Raw genomic sequence first — 23,357 nt, 5'->3', positions numbered from 1 at the left:
CCATAAAAAGATCAGGCTCAGGTTCACAGAACTGGTTTTCTCTCATAGAATCATAGAATCATTTAGGTTGGAAAGACCCTTAAGATCATTAAGTCCAACCACTAACCTAGCACTACCAAGTTCACCCCTAAACCATGTCCCTAAATGCCACATCTGTTGTAGTATGCACCTGTGTATGCATTGAACATGTGTATTTATGTTGTACAAAGTACTTGGCTGCTCAATGGCTCAGTTCAGGGATAGATTTCACCAGCTATAGAGTGATACAGTTCATCACCTAAATAAATTTACACAACCAAGCATCTCTTGCATTACAGTTTATTCCCATGCAAATATGAGGCTAAATAATCATTACAGAAAATTAATTTAGGATTTGAGACCCTAAGTGTCCAAGAGAGGGTAAAATACGTCTATGACTGTACACAGATGGGGCAACAGGGACGGAGAAATTAAGTGGCATGAGCTGTGCTACAGAGGAAGACAACAGCAGAACCAGAAGCACTGCCAACCATTCAGCAAATATCTTGGGAATGAGCAGGGTTTTGGGACACCTTTGTACGCTGATACACTCCTATTCTCTGGTCAGCCTGATTTGCTTATTTGTAGTTCAAATAAGACAAAAGAAAATAAATGAGCATAAAAACATCAGCCATGTTCCTTTCAAACTAGCATCAAGCACTCAAAAACTCTGCAGCATGCATCTTCCAACCACTTGCATGGGATAGGAACAATACTGTAACCTGGCAGACAGCGAGCACCGCACATCATCTCCTGACGGGAGTGATTCAGCTTGGATGGAGTTAGAAACAGATCATGCCCACAGATAAACAAGAAACTGTAGTGGAGACAGAGTTAATATTAAATGGAAACCAAAGAGGAAATAAAATACTTTGATGAAAGATATATGGGTCACCTGATGTAAGCCCTGGAACTCAGTTTACGCCATGAAAAACCTCGATCAAAATGGTATTTTATGCTAACTGCTTTCCCCTTGACCTCTGAATGTTTCACTCTACTACACAGAACTGTTATCAAAACAAAACTGCTTTCAGCCAAGCTTCAGAAAACATGCAGTTCGTTTCCCTCTCTGTGAAACTCTGTCAGTGAGAATTTGGCCCTAAGTCCTCACAATTAATTATACATAAATGTTTTGGTATTGATTTTGAAAAATTCATTCTCCCTACAACTTTTCCAGCAAATTCGTTGCTTTGTGGCTACTGGTACCCATAATTCATTGGTATAGCAAGGATAGCATTCAGATACTTGTACTTTTATAGCACCAAACTGCTTGGATTATATTTTTTCCTTGAAAAATATCTTCTAAACTGTGTTTACCCTATGTTTTCCACCATCACTACCAGCAAAACTCCTGAAATGGTGAATTACAATCTCAGTCCCGCAATTCTAACAATTGCAGGGGGAAAAAAACCCTTAAGAATCACTACTTGGATGTTGGAAAATAAGATTTCTTTGTAAAATGAAGTGAATAATAATGACCTAACCTGAAGAAAGCTTAACTTCCTCTGGCGTCAAAGAGGTCAAAGTTGTCACTCAAAGCTCTGATACACAGATCATCTATGAATCCTGCATCACTGGCTCACTAGCACTAGCAGGCATAGACCAACAATTTTCTGCTAAAACTAAATCAGTAAAGGATCATTCTTACTTGAGTACCTAAATCTGTAAAGAAACACGGCTGCAAGTGTGACTAAACCAAACTGGATTCCCAGTTCCCAAGACAGACTGCAACTAAGCCCAAAACATACAGCTGAAATACAGCAATTTCCCCTATACTGAGTTTTTCCATCTGTCTCAGATGAAAATACAGATTAATACAGGTTAGACTACATCTTTGCAAGTCAATGTCCGAGCAGCCACGGATCAGGCAAGGAAAGCTAAAGCCCAGATAGAATCAAATATGGCCAGGGACATCAAGGGTAACAAGAAAAGCTTTTATAAGTATGTCAGTGATAAAAGGAAGACTAGGGAAGCTGTGGGCTCTCTCCAGAAGGAAACAGGAGAACTGGTCATGAGGGATATGGAGAAGGCTGAGGTTCTCAATGACTGCTTTGCCTCAGTCTTCACCAGAAAGAGCTCTAGCCGCACTGTCCAAGCTGCAGAAGCCGGAGGCAGGGACTGGAAGAAGGAAGATCCACCCACTGTAAGTGAAGAGCGGGTTCATGACTATCTAAAGAACCTGAAAGCATACAAGTCCATGGGACCTGATAAGATCCATCCACAGGTCCTGAGAAAACTGGCAGATCAAGTTGCTAAGCCACTTTCCATCATATTTGATAAGTCATGGCAGTCTGGTGAAGTGCCCGCTGACTGGAAAAGGGGAAACATCACCCCCATTTTCAAAAAGGGAAAAAAGGAAGACCCAGGCAACTACAGGCCAGTCAGTCTTACCTCTGTGCCTGGCAAGATCATAGAGTAAATCCTCCTGAAGGTTCTGGAACAAGGCACATGGAAAATGGGGAGGTGATCGGTGGCAACAAACACGGCTTCATCAAGGGAAAATCCTGCCTGACAATCTTTTATGATGGAGTTACAGCATCAATTGACAAGGGAAAAGCAACTGATGTCATCCATCTGGAGTTGTGCAAAGCCTTCAACACTGTCCCACGCGACATCCTGGTCTGCAAATTGGAAAGCCAGGGATTTGACGGATGGACCACTCAGTGGATTAGGAATTGGCTGGGAGGTCACACTCAAAGAGTTGCAATCAATGGCTCGATGTCTGAGTGGAGACCAGTGACAAGCGGTGTCCCTCAGGGACCAGTGCTATTTAACATCTTTGTCGGCAACATGGACAGTGGCATTGAGTGTACCCTCAGCAAGTTTGCCAATGACACCAAGTTGTGTGGTGAGGCTGACATGTTGGAGGGAAGGGAGGCCATCCAGAGGGACCCTGACAGGCTTGAGAGGTGGGCCCAGGACACCCTCATAAAGTTTAACAAGGCCAAGTGTAAGGTCCTGCACCCGGGTCAAGGCAATCCCAAGCACAGATACAAGCTGGGTGATGAGTGGATAGAGAGCAGCCCTGCAGAGAAGGACTTGGGGTGGTGGTAGATGAAAAGCTGAACATGAGCCAGCAGTGTGCACTCGCAGCCCAGAAAGCCAACTGCATCCTAGGCTGCATCAAGAGAAGTGTGGCCAGCAGGTCGAGGGAGGTGATTCTGCTCCTCTACTCTGCCCTCTTGAGACCCCACCTGGAATACTGTGTCCAGCTCTGGAGCCCCCAACACAAGAAAGACATGGAGCTGTTGGAGCGAGGCCAGAGAAGGGCTACCAAGATGGTCAGAGGGTTGGAACACCTTTCCTACTAGGACAGGCTGAGAGAGTTGGGCCTGTTCAGCCTGCAAAAGAGAAGGCTCTGGGGAGACCTTATAGCGGCCTTCCAGTACCTGAACGGGGCCTAAAAGGAGGCTGGGGAGGGACTTTTTATGAGGCCATGTAGCGATAGGATGAGGGGTAACGGTTGGAAGCTGGGAGAGGGCAGGTTTAGACTAGATATAAGGAAGAAGTTTTTCACCCTGAAGGTGGTGAGACACTGGAACAGGTTGCCTAAGGAAGCTGTGGATGCTTCATCCCTGGAAGTGTTCAAGACCAGGTTGGATGTAGCCTCATGCTATCCGTTCTAGTAGGAGATGTCCCTGCCATGGCAGGGGAATTGGAACTAGATGGTCTTTGAGGTCCCTTCCAACCCAAACCATTCTATGATAATGCTTGGTAGTAAAGTTGGAGACAGGGCCAGAGGGTACCGATGCTGAGATTCTACAATGATTTTATTGAATGGTCTGACCTTGACCAGGGCAGCATCTGGTCCTCCACTGACCAGGGTTTAACATCCACTGGGCTCAGACAGAAGTGCTTGAAGAAAAAAACATCTGTGGCAATGGAGAGCAGCAAGGGCGGTTTTAGAGCAGTCTCCCATTACCAGGATGATATTCAGCATTGCTGAATGTTAGTCTTAAATGCAGTGCTAAAGGCCAGCAACTTTCCGAAATCCTTTTCTTTCCATTTTCTCAACATTTGCCATAGCTGCACCACCACAGGCAACACAGGTTCAAGATAACTTCAAAGCTGGTGTCCAGCTTGGTCTCCAGTCATATTGTAATATTGGACACATGCATACAAGGGCACCTAAAACATCTGTGTCACTACCTGAAATGAAGGGGGACGTTTTGCAAGCAAATCCCCAGCATAACTGAGGCCAAAGAAGCCTCCTGCCTGCCTGTGCGACCCAGCGCTCCCCTCGCACAGAGCTTGCCACAACCCTTCTTCCCTACCTCAGGCAGAGAACAGACCGGTAATAAATATTTAGAAAACCACAGTAAATTCCTGAGATGCAATTTGTCTCCCAGCTTCACTGAAATCTTCAGGGGCAGCAATAAAAACCTGGGTGGGTGATGATACACTGTAATTTGTATTTTGAACAGACATTCCCTGAGCAACTACAAATTTATGCAATCTCCTCCTAGGCCAGAGTTTGAGCAACTCTGCTTTACAAACAAGAGTAGTATCCAGCAAAGTAGTAACCACCCAGGTCCAGAGAGTTCCTGCTTGGTGATTCATAAAGCAATTGCATCTATCTTAAAGAGGATTTATAGACTGTTTACTTTTAAAATTTTATTATCTTTGATAATTAATGCTTAGTAAATGCAGGCATGACCACAGCTCGGGGACAAAAGAATTGAAAGTCAACAATTTGCTATAGATGAAAAATAATTTAGTTCAACACAGGAACGCTTCCACCTGCTCAAAAGGTACAAGCTATAACAGCTTAACTGACTTCCATTGCTGGAATTTAGTCAGACATCAGGAAGTTTGGGCAATTTCTGATTATAAAAGATTATAATTATTTCAAGCTCAAAGTTACATTTTGTTCAAAGATCATTTGCTACACAGCCATGATATTCTGCTTGCTTTTTTTGTTGTTGTTGTTTTGGTGTTAAGTTTCAAGGGCCACTTGCACTACAAATTTTGTGGCTTTCTGCATGATACACTGATACGATACACTAATTTCCAACTAGGATGCTTATGTTCCAGACTAATATGACTCAAGCCTTACTTAATCTAGCCAAGTAGTCTGCTTGCCTTTCCAGCAATTAATTAAACCCTAACCTTAGACTAAGTGACATCCCCAGAAAAGTCTGTGGAAAGAAAAAAAAAAAACAACTGCGAGTCCTCTTTCTCAGAATGGATCCACACAGCACTAGACAGAACCAGCCTGGAAACTGTTTGATTATTAAGCCAAGCTGGCCAATAAAAATTCCATTCAGCAACTTTATATGGACATCCTAAATAGCGCACAGATAAAGGCAAAGGAATGCTGACAGTCAAATGCAGCACACAGAAGGAGGGAGAGTTAAAAGAAAGAAAGCATTTATCCTCCCAAAGCAAAGCACATCTAGCAGGCAGAAGGATCACCTTTGAAACAGCCAAGCACAACTATTCAGGGCATCAGGCACACACAAAGATTTTTCTGACAAGAAAGATTAATGAACTCCTCAGGTAAACGTGCAAGAGTGACAGAGCTGGCATTTGAACTTGCATGCTTGATTGTCCACACCTTTTTAGCCAGACAAAAGCAAAAATAAAACTTAGCATAAGGCTTGCTGAAGTGTCCTGTGTGCAGATACTCTGCAGGACAAGGAACAAGGGCAGAATCTTCCCTCCTGGGGCCACAAATGGCAGTGGATACTCTGTAGTTGCTTACTGCAACCTCATTTGACAAGATGCTGTAGATGTTTATCCAGTGGATATTATGAATTCACCAGCTACACAATAGGCCACCCTGAAAGCTCCCACTGTGCTAGGAACATGGAAATCCTGCAAAGGAGGACCAACTGTGGGCCAGGAAGTGCAAAAGGAACACAAGAGTCATCCTGAACTGCAGGCCCATCTTGCCCCGTATCTCACCTTCAACACAGCACCCAGTTATAAGCACCCAGAGACAGAGCAGGGTGAATACAGCCATCCCTTTTCTGGCCATATCCCAGCTTCTGGTATTCGTGTCCAGATTGTATCCATCTCAAGGTGCCCAGTCATGACCAATGCTCAAAAACTCCTCTTTTTGTGTGGTTTCCTTCTGAACTTGCTTATACTGTGGCAATAGGAACCACAATTTACACATGCCTTGCTTTAGTATTCACAGTCCTGCCCTTCACCTGCCTCCTGCCCATTTCCCTTTGCAGCAAAGCTACCTCAGCTCCACTGTGTTTTGGCATCCACCTGAGCCCAACACTGAGGATACCTGCTCTAATTGCCACTACAGCAGGGTAGCAAGAATACTGGAACACAGAAGACCAATTCAGCTACTCATTCTACTATCACACCATAGAGCTTCACCGTCATCATTTCTCATCATATGTTTTGCCTCCTTTTACAATCTGCCCCCAACTCAAGGGGGTTTCTTTGTCCCCTTCTTTCTCTTTCCCTACCACTTTCTTGTGGGAAAGCCAAACACACGCTTGAGAGCCAAGTTTGCTGGAGGAAAAATTCAATGTTCATTTACTATATGAACATTTGGCTGAGCCCTACTCCTCCCAGACTTTTGAAGATGGTCTGTTTTACAGTGGTGACACTTCATAGCTGACAGGCACTAACAGAAACACTTCTCATTTACAGTGGTTTCCGCTCAAAAGAGAGGGATGTACATTTAATTCCTCCAAGATTACAGTCTGACTTTGAATCAAGGACACAAAAACAAAGAGTAGACACAGAAACACTCCCAGTTGCTAAGTTCACTGTGTGCACTTGGGCTTCATAGACCTCATCCACTTTGTGCGATCCCATCTAACCTAAGCCATGGTATAAACTTTGATTTTTAATACAAATTAATCAGCGAAGAAATTGTGGACTTCTGATGAAAAGCTGAAAAAAATATCTCCCCTGTGAAAATAATTTCTTCCTGTATTTCCACTTCTCTACCACTTACTTGAAAGACCCAGGACTATCTTAGTCACATCTGTCCATCTCAGAAAATTTCAGCCCCCCTCTGTGTAAGTAAAAAATACAGGCTTTTTCTGGTTTCAACCTGTTCTAAGTCAATTTGGACAACAGGTTTTATAGCTCTGTAAGAGTAGTTTTGTGTGTAATATTTACCTGAGTTTCAGATAACTAAGAATGGTCCTGAAGAGGGATGCAGAAGAACTGAGTACAACTCCTGACCCCACCCAGCAGCTCCCTCAGGTGCCCTCAGGTAAGTCATTTCCTTCACATTTCTGCAGTAAAAACTGGGAGAAAGCAAGTTCCACTCCTGCACGTGGCTACTCAGTCACTGCCTACCACGGAGCAGGAGGGATGTGACTGGCAACTGTCCCGTCAAAGCATGCTGTATCTTCAACACCAGTCACAAAGGTGGCACCAAGCTAAAACAAGAGGAATCTCACTGCTCAAGTACTTACTGTCTAGTTTCAGGAACACTTGGTAGAAAGCAAAGGAGGAAAAAAAAAGGTGTTTTTTTCCAGCCTTTTTAGAAAAAATATTATATATTACTCCTATAAAAACATCTAATCATGACAAAACTACAGTATTTCTCAAGCTTTGCATTGCTACCTAAAATGTGATCTTTTAGGACACTGCAAATTAGAGAAAAATAACTGGAAAGTTTCCACATCTCAGATTGACAGGTACATTGGTGCAAACACAAAATGCTGTAAAATCACAGGCAAAAATTTCACTATCATAATTACAGGAATCTCAAAGTAGATACAGATAATAGGGGAAAGTAAAAGTGATGTGGAATATAAAGAAAAAATTTTATAGAGATTCTCTTACTTCTCACTGCCGTCAGAGCAACTTCTGAGCACTTCCTTCCTTTACAGATATTGAAGGTTTATGGAAGTGGGAGAACAAAATGCAGTCTAGGGTCTTCCAGTAGGAGTTGTGCGCAAGCTACAATCCAGCAAGTTCACAATCCCATTTGAATTTCATCCAGATTTAGCAGCAGAAGAAAGGATTACAGAAAGAATAGAAAACAGCCTCTTGGTTAAAAGAAAACTGAGATTCTAGCTTCCTAAGGACAACAGAAGTCAGATGCTTCACTTATGTAGAGGTACCCTGTCATCTGAAGCAAGATTCATAGTGAGCTTAGGGACGGTGTGGTTTGGAGACGGGGTTGTTTATCCTGGGCTGCCAAGTGAAGACAGAGCTGCCAAACATATGGGGAAATTGCAGCTAGCGCAACTAACAGCTTCAGCTGAGACACCAGAACCTACTCAGAGCTGTCTTCAAAGTCAGGCAGGAGACGAATTCCTTCTCCAAAGACGAAGAGGTGCACCATAAGAACCAGAAGTACCAAGTAGCAAATCTCAGAAATGGGAAAGAGAAAGCAGCTTCATTAGCCATTTTTTAAGCTGTCCAAACCCAGGAACAGAGTGGAAAGGGGTCAAGGAGCAGCATGGCACCCCACAACGATCAGGGCTCAAGGATGCATAGGTGAGCAGCCACCAGGGAGCACCTGATATTCACAGTCTCAACAACACAAAGTTGCTGTTGCGCCTGCGATCTCAGGCAAGGGTGGAGTGCATGTTCACATGGGACAGGCCACCAGCAGCAGAGCTCCTTGAAATACCCAGGGCCTGGTCAGTAATGGAAGTGATTGTTAGGAAAAGAAGCAGTTCTTCGCATGAGACAAAACAAAAATATCCCCACAAACAGAGCTATAATTAAACCAGAAGCATACCCAGGCAGAGCTGGTCACTCAGCCTTCTCTACACTTCATTTAGGCAAATAAAGAATTGTTCCAGGAAAACTACAAACGTTCAGACAGTTGTGACCCCATAAAAACTCAATTACGTAGGAGTTAACGTCAATACAAAACAGCTTTTTTCATTTACTGTAAATCTCAGCATTCAAAACTGGGTTCTCTGGCTGTAGAAAATTAGACAACCAAATTTGAACTTTAGACTTTTTAAGCAAGGCAAAGGTTGCCTTTTGCCTTCTGTTGTAAGCGATTTCAACCCCTACCCAAAGCAATTAGCAATCTGCTTCAAGGTGTCCTCTTCAGTGCTTTCTGCGCCTTTCTTTGGAGGGGAAACCAGAACATGCTTGCAGAAAGCTGAGGCAGGACAACACCCAGCAGATTTTAAACACAGCACAGTTTAAAGTGTACCAGATTACACACAGGACACACAGATGTCCTGAACCCAGGTTCAATACATGCCTTTGCACCCCAGGGCTGAAATTTGGGGCTTTTATTTAGGTATGACCCAGACTCAAACTAAGCCCATCTTTAGCTTCATGAGGCATTTGTTGCTTATGCACCTCTACAGCAATGCTCCCAATATCACAGGTCTTCTCAGATATCAGTGGTTTTCTCTCATGGCTTGGGTATTTGGCTTGTTTGTTTTCCAAACTGTCTAGGACTGGCAATAAAGATGACTCCTGGAAGACACAGTAAAGCAGAGATGGCCAGCCCTCCTAACCCTAACCAGCTGTATACTAAAATCCTCATATGGCCAAGAACCACAAGTCACATACCACAGATGCAGAGAGCTGAACAGAGACCAGGAAAACTTTACAGGCAGGTGATGGCCAGTTACCCTGAAGTACCACTGGAGGACAGGGCTGGATTTGTCACACCGCCTGTTCTCAGTGACCCTCTGCCATCAACCTTAACCATCCTCTATTTGGAGTAATTTAGATCTGAGGCTCTGAGCCAACCCCACGCTGGTCATTAAACAAAATCATGACTTGAATAGTTCACAGTCCACATGTGGTTCTGGCACTACAAGCTGATTCCCTTGGGCAATGACTTTCAGGTTTTTGTGTTTTTTTGATTTTTGTTTTGTTTTTTAAAGGAATGATTTTATTTCCTCACATTTATTAGCATTCAGATCTACTGTACAGCGCTTGTTTCATCCGCATTCCTCCTGGTGCAATTTCTGGAACCACCTTCATTTGCTCCCATTTCTGTCCGTGTTTGAAACTAGTTTCAACCAGCCATGGTCAAACCACACCCCATATGACTGCAGACCATGGAATATGCAACTGCATCAAGCCCTCTTGCTAAAGCAGTGGTTTGTAATATGGTTGCTGGTTGATTGTTTGTCTGAAAAGCCCTATCCACAAGAGACAGTGAAATAGTGCTAAAAGGCAGGCTAGTTCCAAAAGCGTTAGGCGAAGTTTGTGCTGCAGACTTCTGGACAGTGTAGCTCAGTTGACAGATGTGATCCCTGACCAAACCAGCAATGCCAGCAGCAGCTCCTAATGCTAGGACAGCACCTTTACCAGTTTTGTGGACTGAAGGTGGAGTGGTGTTAAAACACCATACTAATAAGTCTATACTTTGTCCTGTCAGATGAGTAATCCTCCTGAGGTCCAGTAGAGATCTCATTAATGTAGCAACTGCTCTGAAGATTAGCAAACCAAAATCATGTTCAATTTGGGCTAGCAGGGCTTTGGCTCCAGTTTCCCAAAGAATGTGGGAAGGCGGGGGGGGAAAGACATCAGGACAGACAAGTGTAATGAGTCAGTCTTTGGAAACTGAGCTAAGGATTTGACTCTAGTTACTTCATTTACAGGCTGGTTCTAGAGCTGCAGCCAGTGAACACTCATGGTTTCAAACTGGAGCAGACAAGCCTGGGAGCCTGCCACTGCCGAATGTCCCCAAGTAAACTCAATGCAACAGCTAAGCTCACTCCCTTGTGCTCCCTCACAAATGCTTCCCCTGCCCTTGCTGCAAACACTGATCTCCAGCTCAGCAGTCCTCTCTGCTTCCTTCTTCACCCTTGGGGAGAGCACAGGTCAAAGACCGCTTTCACCTCAATGCCACTAACCAGGTCTATCCAGCTAGCAGCAAGGCTCATCAGAAGTCACTATGCTCCACAAGCCTGGAGCCCTCTCCCATTTGTGTATACAAAGACAGCCACTGGACAGCCCTTCTTCCTAATCCATATGGAATCCTTTCATATCTCACCAGAATCTCTCCACCAGTTCCTCTTCCATCTGTGCTATGCAACTGTGCCTTCAATTTGCTACCCAGTTCTTCTAGCTTTCCCCACTCCATATCTGTCAGACCTGACCTTTCTTCTATCCAATTCTGCACATGGACTATCTCCTGAGCTGGTCCGCTCACCAACCACTGTTAAACCAGTCACATGTGGAGTAAGTGTTTCAGGGCAGGGAGCAGAGCTTCTTCACTGTGACAAACGGTCAGTTACCAAGTGGTGAAGATCTTGAGTCAGGAAGGAATATTTGGACAGCAAGTGGCAAGAGTCACCCAGTAAGCAGAAAGGCCCACACCCAGACCTCACAATTTGTGTAACCACTCCAGATGCTAATTGCTTTGTTGGAGCTGAGACAGCCACTGTGTCTTCATATCCACCTTGCAAGGAACCAGCTATGACTGATGTTCTCACCAGCACAGATAGGGCAGAGGGACATCCATTAACGAAGTTACCCATTCGCTAAAGTAATCCATCACAAAACTCAAGCATACAAGGAAGGAGGGAAGTTTTATGTAACAGTGTTTGACCAGACCATGATAAGCAGAGAAAGAGGGTAAGGTGCAAAAGTTGTCCCTTTGCTTACAGTCAGCGTAAGGTGATAAGGTGTAGGGAATGGTCTAAATTGCTTCATGAGATGGCTATGACACTGCAGCTGGGTCACAGTGCTCTGGAGTGAGTCAGTCAGCTCTTCTGCCATGCTGTGAGTATTGGCTCCAGGAACCCTGGCTGCCTCAAGGTCTCCTTCACATTACTCCTCAGGCTCATACAACATAATTCCATTAATGGGATTAATCTTCTGTCTGAGCCTTTATCTTGCACTTGGCTCTAGCTCAGGCAGGATAATTGAGATCAGTGTGGCAGCACCTGGGTGAGACTCCCTGGCTTGTGTTGAGCAGGTCAAAGTAAGGGTTTGCAACAGCCTCCTCTAGTTTTGGAGAAGGGAGGGGAAAATATCTACACAACAGGTACCTGCTGAGAAACTATATAGCTCAAGAATCAAAAGTGTTTTCCACAAAGAAGTGTTGCCGAAATAAGAAAATTGGACTCAAGCACTTCAATTTTTGCTTTTAAACAGGCACACCTCCTATTTTTTATTCCAGAAATTCAAGGCATGAGGAACATGCTTTTGACACAGATCTCATGAAAAAGACCAATTACCTTTTTATGTAGAAGTTCCTAAACAGAAACCTCTAAGTGAAATGGAAGGTTACCTGCCAATTCAAAATGATTCTTTGTCCTGGAATTGCAAGACAAATCCTCATCTCCTTTTAACCGCAGGCAATGTCCTCACTGATATCCCACCAACAGAAATTAGACTCCCCAGCTCTGACCACATCTGGTGGAAAGGCATGTCCAGCATCCTCTTCTCCCCGTATCTGTAGTTACCTTCAATGAACCCACAAGCTTCTCACAGCAGCTCATATCCATATGGGAGCAAACTCCAGTCCCTTTTTCCTAACTAGCACAGGCAAGAGATTTTGGTCGAAGGGACTTAGTATCAAGGTAGACTGCATGTTAGATGAATTTGTAGTCTAGGCCTGTCCTTGCTACTGGAAAGAGTCAATGCTGGAAGCAAGAGTGCAGCCAGTAGTGTGAACTCTGAAGCAACCTCCTGGAATGGAGCAGAATAGCTTTTAAAGTATGTACACTGCAAGATCTCAAGAAAAAAAAATCATCTACATACAGAGAACCTTGAATTTCAAGAGGTGTTCAAGAAACCCAGAGCACCTCAGCGTAAGGAAGATAAATTGCTTGGGAGCTTAAATAAATTAGGCACGGATGCTCCTGAGAAGGTGGCAGGCAGATGCAAAGCTTCTGCCAAGAGGAACAGAAAGTAGTGAGTCATTCAACTGTCAGCAAATGCACCACCTTTTACCACTAATCACCCCCAAAAGACCTAGGAAAAGGTACCGTTTCCATCCACTGTGGCAAGACAAAGGCACTAAAGAGTGCCCACTTCTTCCCCCAGCCCCTTCATAATTCCGCCCCACTCCACAGAAGCTCCTGGCAGCCTTATCCCTGCTTTGTTCCTCCAGGCCTGTCCAGCCTCATGGTCTCCAGGGTGTATTCTGCACCCTTGAGGTGTGAAAGACAGATGCAGAAGACATCCAAGAACTGGTGGTCTGCCAATGAAACAGGTCAGTACTATGTCAAGATGGAGCAGGGGACAACTCCTTGTGACAGTAAGCAGGAGAAACCCCAACACAACATGGTCTATCTGTCAAGGCAGTAACAGTCTTACTTTGCACAGGAAAACATGATTGCTCTAGTCACCCTCTTTTTTAAAATTCATGGTATTGTGTAAAAAGTTGTCTAACTTTTGCCTTACAAAAGCAGGCACTGTCTCATGTATGTTAAACTATTTGGCCTGCTTTTCACAACAGAAAATCTTTCGCTCTGAAACAGGAAAACATTGTGTTTCACAGGAAGATTCACCTCCATCTCACCCTTGATATGCCCCGCATCACCTCCTGGGGTCTGCTATATTTGGATGGATAAACTGGGAAGACACAGTCACAAATCTCAGGTATCTTTTGATCCCAGGTGACAGCACAGTGCCAGCTTACATGACAGGAAACACCTGGCTCCTTGGGTAGAGCATGCAGCACTTGGCTGGTCTTTCTATGGGGGCTCCATGGGTCTACCAGCTAGCAACACAAATCCAGCAGCACCTGATGTTGGAGTCCAAGGGAGGTCAGGGCTCTGCTTTGAACAAGCATAGAGAGATACCTAGCCAGAGAGGCACCTGAGTGAGCTTCAAGCTCAGTACACAAAGCTTGAAGAGCTGGGGCTATGTCCTGAAGCAGGGGAGGATCTCAGTAATAGGGCAGACAGCCTTCAGCTTGTTGTTAGGCTAATGCCCTTGTTTACAACCTGGCAGAAAATAAGGGTAGCAAGTTTTAGTATAATCTGTGCCTGGAGAGGTCTGATCCCCCCAGGACCCATGTGCAGGAGGTGTCACAGTGACAGCCAAACTCCAACCACATGTGTCTGCACAAATTCTGCCAAAGGGGAAAAAAAAGACTAGAGAAACGCACAGTGCTTCTTTACCCGGGAGTGAAAATTAGCCTGCGTGGTCAGTTACATAGGACCTTGCTGCACTGAGCCCCACCAACCTGTCAAGTTAGGAACTGAGCAGAGCCACATCACCCAGCCAGTGTGAGCGATGCCACACTCTGCCCAGACCACCAAGGAGCCCTTGGATTCCTTCTGACTCATCCTCTGGCAATGCCCTCCAGCAGCACTTGGGGACTTGCTATGTTAAGAGCCCTCCTCAACCCAAAGTTTGCCAATCTTCTTATCTATTCTGGCCTTTTAAGATGAAGGTAGGAGGCTGCCGTTTAAGTTATCTGAAATCAAGCCAGTACCTGGCCACAGGGAACTGTGCATGCTGTAATGCTGCTTTAAGTCAACAGTTAAATCAGTGGTACTTCATTATATTTTATCAGTGGACAATTCAGTATTTAATGTGAAAAAATAAATATTCTTCCTTTCCTGCATACACCTCCCCATCTCTATCCCTTTTTTTTCCCCATCCCACTGCCCTCCCGGTAAGGCACATGTATGGGATTAAATCTCTCTCATGAGTTGTCCCCCAGAAATATACCCTCCTTCAGTGTAGTACAAACCCTACCTTGGTTGAGGTAGGTCAGGGTTTCTTCATGCAGTTTCACAGCAGGTGACGTGGCTGTGCAGAGGACATACTGAAAGGGTGGCAGTTTGGCATCATTCTCAGGAGACAGCTGCGGTTCTTCTTGCTTGAAGATTGGCAGTGCAAGAACATCCCTGCAACATACAATTCACACATATTTAGTTACAAAGACTTTACAGAATATACTAGCCTCAATTTGCACTTGATTCTCATATTCTGAGACAAGAGATGGTCTCTGGAGAAACACCAAGTTGTAATGGTTAAAAAAAGGAAAGAATTTGGCCTGTATAACGTAACAAGGCAACTTCTGCCTCTAGGATGTCAGCACTGGACTCAAAAGAACACCACGTTAGCAAAATAAAATACCTCTCAGAATTAACTTGTGTTTTAAAAAACATAAATAAGATTTACTTTTCAGTTAAGCAGTCTTCCTGATGCCGAAAAAAATTACCAAAAATATATTCTTCATCCTTGTGCAAGTAAATATGTTTAAGAGTTCTCGGGTTCTCTAACAAAAGCCTTTCAGGAAAGAAAAAAGCAAGAAAGGGCACTTTATTTTGACAGCTGAATATCCAATTAGTAAAACACCTACAAGTAGCAGCCAAGGGTGAGGAGCAGGCACAGCTCTGGTGTAAAAAGGAGACATTCAGGTAAGTGATGGCATGAACTGCTGTATTAACAGACTCACAACATCTCCTTGCATTCTAATAAACCTGGTCCCAAGGAATGGCATAGCTCTTAAATCAGCACTAGGCTGCCTTCATCAATGTGCTCAGGAGCAGCTTGACTAGGACCTGCACACAGTCCCAGTTCTCACTCCTTTACATGCTGACCTGCCAGCTGATTTAGTGTCAGGCAGATCCCAATGCACGCTAATCCCCAAGCAGAACAGATATTAGCAAGGCTGAGAGCACAATGGAACAATTAGTAATAAAATGAGACGTCAGGAATAAGCATCCTTATCTCAGCACATCTGATACTGAAGAACCACATTAGCCTTTCCCATGCAACTAAATTTCTGATCATTGTGTCCATCTACTTAAGACACTAATATCCTCCCAAATTAGAAGGATCATGTTGAACACAGAGACAGTTCAGAACAAGACGGTATTGGGTTTTTCTCCCTTTCCTCCAGGTGTGTGAAGACTCAAGGTTCCCATTACAGAAACTGCAGTTCTGCTCCTTTCATTAATCCCATGCACAAAAAGCTTTAAGAAAAACTGTTTAGGAACGTGCCAGCATGTATAGGCATGCTCCTTACAGAAAGTGCATTAAGAATTTTTTCATTGCCTGTTCAGTTAATGATCCACCCTGTGTTCACTCATAGCACCCACAACCTTGAAGGATACCCAGGTCATGAGTGAAACCGCAACAGTTTATAGCAAACTGCTGAAGTGCCTGGTTCAAACACAGGTACTCCTATTTATGACAAAATAAAGCCAGAGATCAAACCACGTCATTTCAGATACAGACAGGAGAAAAGAAACACCCATCTCTGTTTCCATTCTCTCTTCCAACCCCACCCCCTCCATATTATCATCAACCCAAAGGCATCCAGCTCCATTTGCTTACTGGCATTACTGACATAATCACAGCTCTTGCTTAACTTCAGCCATAGAGAGGGATTTTTTCCTTAGTGATGATTTACTACAGTAATGAAGTGGCAGAAATGCCTGCAGTAGATTTCTGAAATAGATAGCATTGCTCCACACACAGAATCTGATACTGCTCCACAGAGTCATCTCGCTTACCCCAAATGCCAACATTTGCTCTCAACCCACTTGTCTGCACAATGCTATTGGAATGTGTGTTGCTTTACAGATGAGAACAGGTCAAAAACTCTTAAGCCTGAAAGCTTCTGCAGTTCTGCAGAAAACAGCACACAAAATCTGGTCCAGGTTTAACAGTTAAGGGTGAGGAATTTGTACACCTATTCTGCTGAAACAGTTGAGAAATTTAGGCAAGGGGAAGTCAAAATTCAAATATCATATTTCACACCACACTCTTAACACCCCTACACTTGGTGGAACAGCTGTCTGATCATTGAAGACTGTAAACATGGAGGAGTCCATGATTTGGTTTCTGGAAAGCTCCATTATATTAAAGCACTGATGAATCACATTTTCATTCCTATGGCATTTGAACTAACGGCCAACAGCATCTGTGGCTTTGGATCAAGCCCTTCTAAAACATTTCACCTTATCAACAGTGTTTGGACCTTCGAAGGATGTGAGCAACAGATCAAGGCTTAAAAGAATTTCTCAGCTATAGGGATATAAGCCATCACAACATTTGTTCAGCTCTCTTCACTCAGGAGTTGCAAATCAAGTTTTGTAAAAAGCAGGCTTTTACAACCTAAAAAAAAAAGGAAAAGCAACAGTGGGAGGGAAACCCTTAAAATTCTCCAAAGTTTCACCTTTATGCCAAAATTTTACAGTTTTGGTCTTAACCAACTCTTAGTCTGCTTACCTGGGAAGAGAGAAAGTTATTTGACAGTTCCATCAGCTGACAGAACAAAGAGTAAAATACATACAGGAATTCCACAAAAATTAAGATTTATGAGGAGTTTTCTGTAGTATTGTCTTGCTATAACTGCAAATACCACTGAGGTACGGCAGAATTTACATGGACATCTGATACACACAAAGCCTTTGAACTCTGCAAAGTACAATTGATAAAACCTTTTTCTACAGCTACTACAAGGATCATACTATTTCAGCATCCTCTGCAAAGTTGCTACAAGTGGGTACGGAGAGCCTTCAGAAAGACACAGCTCAGCAGAAAAATGCCCCTCTAGAAATACGTGTCTTGACACGTTCCCATGGAGAGTGAATTGGCCAGAATTAGAAGTCCCTACAAAAAAACCAAGGGTTTTATTTAACTGACCTACCCTGAAACACCTGAGGCCATTGCTGCCATGAAACTGGTTTTAGGGCTTTTAGTCCCAGATGCAAATCTCCACAGTCAGTGGCAGACACTCACTAAAGCTGAAGTTTGTTCCTAAAATATTGACAGGTTATGTTCATACTAGCAGCCTTCCTGCCAGATCAGGTATCCTTTATCCCCCGCAGCAGCATCAAGACAGCAAAAATAATCTAATGCATTTTCTGGCCAATTAAAAAGGAATTTGAATTGCGGGCTCAAGCCTGACCCAGACTTAATGATCTTGTGGCACTCATACTACAAATCCATGGAGTTAATGAAGCAGTCTGAGCACCATAAGTGATCTCTAATGCAGAGGCAAGTACCAATGCTGATGCTCCCCTGCTACTACTGTTCTCACTGTCCTAAACTAATCAGGTTTGCAAGCACAAAGCGAGACACAAGACTTTTGCCACATACATGTTGTTAAAACAGACTTACTGGGATAGAGGGAGTAGGTGAAGAACCCTGCATAAAGAAGAGAAGCCGACAGAAAGCAAGAATCTCATGGTAATGTATCATTCGATAGCCAGAAATTATCATTTAGTTAAAAAATCCTTTGCAAATACACTGATAGGGAGCAGGAATAGTTAAGATTTAGTTTCTCCTTGAAAAGGGGGTATTATCTGTCTTTGAAGTACTTTGCCAGACAACCTCTCGATGTTCTTTCAGCACTGGTTATTTGGGGGTACATTTTGAAAGCAGGGCTCTTGGGCCACAGCCAGGTTCTCCACTGCTGCAATTCAGCAAAATCACACTTCAGCAGAGCAGCAGCAGCAGCAATTGACACCAGCTGAGAGCTCAGCTTTACATATTCAAAAACCAAATAATTCATAAGCAACCAGCAGAAAGGAAACTCCCAAAGTTGTCTGCTTTGTTGTCTTCTGGAGGGAGGAAATACGGGTTTGTGCTACACATGTTACAGACTATTGTTTAGCAGCCCTTGTGCTTAAATTAGGCATACTTAATTAAACACAATTGTGTGGAGGCAGGAAAAAGCTGGTTTAGACAAGTTCAGAAAGTGAAATTCTGAGCTTTTTACCCATGGTCCCCAAAAGAAGAGCGAGAAATCCCATCCTGAGAAAACTGGATGCCCATTTGGCTTGCCAGCGGACGTTCTCCACAGACTTTTGACAGTGCTTTGCAACTGTCGCACCTTCCCCCTTCGAATTGCGCTACCTAAGCCCCTGAGAAGAGGGAAGCCGGCAAAAGCAAAACAGCAAAACTGCAAGCAGCTGCCTAACCAGGCGCTAAAGGGCGGGGGGGAAGAGGAAAAAAAGAGCGCACATCTTTGGGAAAGAAGTAGCAGCCCCAACCCCGGGCGACGCGGCGGCTCCGCTAGCTGCCGGGTACTGCCGCCGGGTACCGCCCGGGCGGCTTTGGGGGTGGAGGACAAACATCCCCCCCCCACCCCACCGAGGGCGCCGGGCACCCCCCGGGGGTCTCACGCTGCCCGGGGCGGGCGGGGACTCACCGCAGGTAGCTGCCGGTCGAGTGCTGGTTGTAGTGCTCCGGCTGCGTGTGCCAAAACAGCATCTTGGGGGCGGCGGTGGCGGGCGGGACGGGGACCTGGGGGAGGCCGGGCGGCAGGAGGGGGCCAGCCGGGCTGCCCACCCCGAGGCGCGCCGGGCACGGCTGCGGCCAACTGGAGCCGCGACGCCGGCGGCTCCCGGCGCTTTTATGGCTCAGCCTCGGCGGCCGCGGGTTGGCCCGGCCGGGGCTCCGGAGCCGGCCGAGCCCTCCCCCGGCCCGCCCCGCCCCGCCACCGCCCCCTCCCGGGGCAGCCCCGGGGCGGAGGGGCGGGAGGTGGGAGGTGGGCTGGGCCCCGCGGCGGGGGCGGAGGGGGCTGTGGGGAGGGCAGGGCTGGGCCCCTGCGGCGGGGGCGTGGGGGGGACCCCAGCCGCGCACCGGTTCTGCTGGGACGTGCCGTCGGTCCGCCACACTGCCCGTGGTTGTTAAAACACACCGAGCCGCGGGGGTGTCCTGGCGGCTCCGGCCGATATCGGTGGGGCTGAGTGTGAAATCGCTGCTCAGGTTCCTCTAAGTCATTGGGTTTTTAAGTGAAGGGCAGCTGAAGGTGTTAACTCCGCGCTGTCTCTAAACGCCGGCCTCTGCTTCACGTTAGCGAGAACCACATGTCAGGGGGGTATTTTCCAGCTGGGAGAGTGAGAAACAAAGTACTTTGCCAGAGGACACGCAGGAACAAAAGGGCAGGGCCAGGGACTCACCCCTAACCCATCCAAAACCCTTCTGTCTTTCCCAGCCCAGCTCCCCTACTCGGTAAGGAGAAATCTGTTCCTTTACCACTTCAAACTGCAGATCCTGATCCTCACCTGCAAGTCTGTCCATACCGATCATGTTCCTAACCCCCCGCTCTCAGGGCATATTCCTGTCCCATTGATCCTTCTCATGTGTGACAGTTCGGGGATGGGGAACAGAAGGGTAAAGGGGGTTCCCCATTTGGTCACGTCCCATTGTCTATCCACCAGCAGAAATGGAAAGAGGCCCTTAATTATTCTGAGTCATTACAAATCTTCCAAAGAGTCTTGTGGAAGGCTTCCTACCCACAGGCTTCCTGGTCAAATTTCAGCTGAGAAAAAGGCAGTTTACTCAGGGTAGCTTTATGCACTGCCATATTTTACAGCCAAGATAGCAGCATTTCACTGTCAGATGAAATTTTTATTATCCTGTAATGATTATAGAATATCGATATTGTCATAGCAACGTGATGATAATCATCATCACGTTGAGCCTGAGAGAGTCAGATGCAGTATGGCTGTAGGCATTGGCAGCTCATACCCTGATGTGAAGAACAAGGTAACCTGAAGGGTAGCTAAGTATCTTCACAGAGGTGCTATGAGTCTTAAAGTTTTTAAGATGCATTATTTATATCTGCTTGTCTCTGCTAGTTTCAGACTAAGAAAGAGCACAAATAAATGTGCCTTTAAGGTAGTTTCTCTTTCCTCTGTTGCCATACAGCTAGACAAACACCTGGCTCTTTCAAAGCAAAACGGCTGGAGTTATCTTGTCACTTTTTTATACTCTTAAAAATATTTAGCTCTGCTCACACAAAAACCAAGCAGCAGCAGCTGCTCAGACCTTGATTGAGCAAAATCTATACATAGCTCTTGGACAGAGAAACAAGACAAAGTTTGCTGAGTTGTCCAAGGACTTCTCTATACAGTAAATATCCTTCCACAGTCTGAGTAGTTTGCTGCACAGACTGGAGAAATATGAAGACCGTGAGAGTAAATGACCACACTGTACAAAACAACGGATCCCATCAAGTCTGGCATGTCAATATTTTCTTTACTATCTTTCTAGAAAGTAAGTATTTTAGAGGGAAAATTACTTTAAAATAATCCCATTAATTTCCTCTCTGGCCTGTTGCTGAATATAGAAAATAAGGTGAGATCTGCTAATTAATTTTACAGAGATTCTGCCAGCAGCTCTGTCTTCTAAATCATCTTGTCCCTCCCATCCCTTTCTTAGCCAAGTCTGGTGAAAAAGAAAGACATCTTTGTACTTTGTCTAACTCTCCTGAAAGACGTCTCAGCTCTTTTCTGGTCTAACTCCTGCTCTTCCCCCAGTGCAGACATTTGCATCACAGCATCAAATACCCTCTCCTCATTTTCAAAATCCACTGCATCATACAGACCAAGTCCTCCTCTGCTCCTCTCTGGGGCTCCCTTGACTGCCCAGCGTCTGCTCTTCCTCTTTCCCTAGCATAGTCCCTTGGTGAAGAAGTCTTCTCCACCACGGCTTTCTCACCCAAACCTCCCTTTCCTCTCCTACTCTCTCCCAGATAAAAGTAATTTCTTCCCTTCTGATTGCTCTTCATCTCTCTTTTTAGATACTTGTTCAATTGGCCACAGTAAAATACTTTGCTCATATGATTAAAAGGCGTTGAGTGAATATTTTGTTTGATGGATTTTTCTGCTTGAGGTAGTGCTATGAAGGGACTTTGGGATCGTTTTGTGTGAAAAAGTATTTTTAAAATAAGTATCTTTTCTTGTGGACTGGGCACAAAAGTACTGTGCCAGTGAGTTCAACCTGTCATAAAAAGGGACAATATGTTTAAGTATGCAAGTCCTTTTGATTAAAAAAAAATACGAAACAAAAACCCCACAAAAACAAAAAACCCAAACAGCGCACACACACACAAAAACTAAACACAAAAAAAACCAAACACAAAACCTTCAAGCATTCATGTCTGCACTTTCAGTTTAAGTTGTTATTGCCCCAAAAGTTCATTCTGCTGCTTCACTGGTCATTACAATCCCTTTAGCAAAGCACTTAGTGGAAAACACATATGCCCTTCATCTGCTTTGCTGGAGAGTCAAGAGGTTTAGATCAGCTTCTCAGCAGTTGGAGCCAAGCTAGTAGACTTTGCACTGAAGTCACATATGCTGTTCCCTTTCTCCTCTGGAAAAAAAAAAAAAGGTGTTTCCATTAGCCAAGGGACTAAAGGGATGTGAGCATGGGAGCATTATAACACTGCAGAGATGGCTGATGCATGGGCCATAGAGTTTACAGCCTGTCTGGATGAACTACAGGGATCTGAAATGTGCTGCAAAGACTTGGGAAGACTTACTGGGATGGTCACCCAAGCACTGAATATGCTTTAAGAAAAAAAATCAGCATGGTGCCTTTTGTGTTGCCTCTGCGTGTATTTAGTTTACAGGTTTCCAGTCTCTGACTTGGAGGAACTGTATTTAAGTAGGCTCTGAAAAGTGGTGGCTGGTTAATTTGCTCTGCCTGGAAAACACTGAAGGCACCAGAAACTAGAAAGGACTGAAACCCCAAGTTTTTCATCAACTGCAATGTTCTGAATGAAGAAAGGAACAGCTTTTATACAGCTCTTATTGTTCTAAAAGTTGGAAAATCATTGATTTGCCTTTGGCAGGGGTTGGGACAGCATCCAGTGGCAAGTGCAGCCTCTCCCGGGTAGCCCACTGACCCCTGAGGCCTCCTCATCCATCCTGTGCAGGTCCACTTTGCAGATGGAAAACAGCCTAGAGGGGTTCCCATTGCCCTCTGCTGAACAACACCTCAGGGCATAGCTGGTGGCCAGCAGTTCAGGGCAATGGCTACCACCAGGAGTATGAGTTCAGTCTTGGTGTTACAACTGAGAAGGAGGACACGGAACTGAAAAAACTCGGAATGAACAAGGTCTTGAAAATGTGCCTGACAGTGAAAGAAACAAGGAGCTTAGTTTGGTTTTACCCAGAGGAAGATTAACAGGTGACTCAAACAGTCTATAAATACTCACATGGGAAATCAACATTTCATAACAAATGCTCCTAAACCTCACAGCAAAGATATAAGAGCCAGGGAATAAACACCGCAAATTAATAAACCGAGGCTAAGAACAGACTGCACAATTTAGCAAGGAAAGTAATCAACCATGAGTGCAACTTTCCCAAAGGCTGTGGTTAAAGCCCCTTTTCCTCATCCCCATTCTCTAGGTGTAAATCAAGACTAAACTTTTCTCCTAAAAAAAAAAAAGAAGTTGAACAGAAAGGAATTCATTTAGGTCCCGTGGCCAGTTCGACAGAGGAAAACAAAGATGCTCACCAGGACCCTTTCTATCTTTATGATCTCTGACGTTGCCTCGCCAAAGGCTTCCAAATGCCTTCCTATTACAGCCACCTCCCTCTTCTACCTTGTGTGTCTAAGGCGCTGTATCCCCTCCCTGACAGCCAAACTGCCAGCAATGCTCATATGTTGTGATGTGCTGTCAACACAATCTTCATGACACAATGAGAACTGCATTAACTGAACTTAATAGCAAAACAAATATCAGAAAGAATACCACACAGACT

General features: G+C 44.8%; 1 protein-coding gene across 1 annotated transcript in view; it reads right to left on the bottom strand.

Moving 5' to 3' along the window:
• The window catches only part of TFCP2L1 (transcription factor CP2 like 1), a 33,525-nt gene extending 14,457 nt beyond the window's left edge, over positions 1–19,068 (bottom strand). The window contains exons 1-2 of the mRNA XM_086465317.1: positions 19,007–19,068; positions 14,593–14,744 (exon numbers count right to left, since the gene is read on the bottom strand). Of these exons, the coding sequence (XP_086321443.1) occupies positions 14,593–14,744; positions 19,007–19,068 (214 nt within the window). The remainder of the gene's footprint in view (positions 1–14,592; positions 14,745–19,006) is intronic.
• Between the last annotated feature and the right edge of the window lie 4,289 nt (positions 19,069–23,357).

Source organism: Leptosomus discolor, chromosome 5 (genome assembly GCF_034619465.1).
Source record: "Leptosomus discolor isolate bLepDis1 chromosome 5, bLepDis1.hap2, whole genome shotgun sequence".
NCBI lineage: Eukaryota > Metazoa > Chordata > Aves > Leptosomiformes > Leptosomidae > Leptosomus > Leptosomus discolor.
This window is presented reverse-complemented; position numbering and strand designations above follow the sequence as displayed.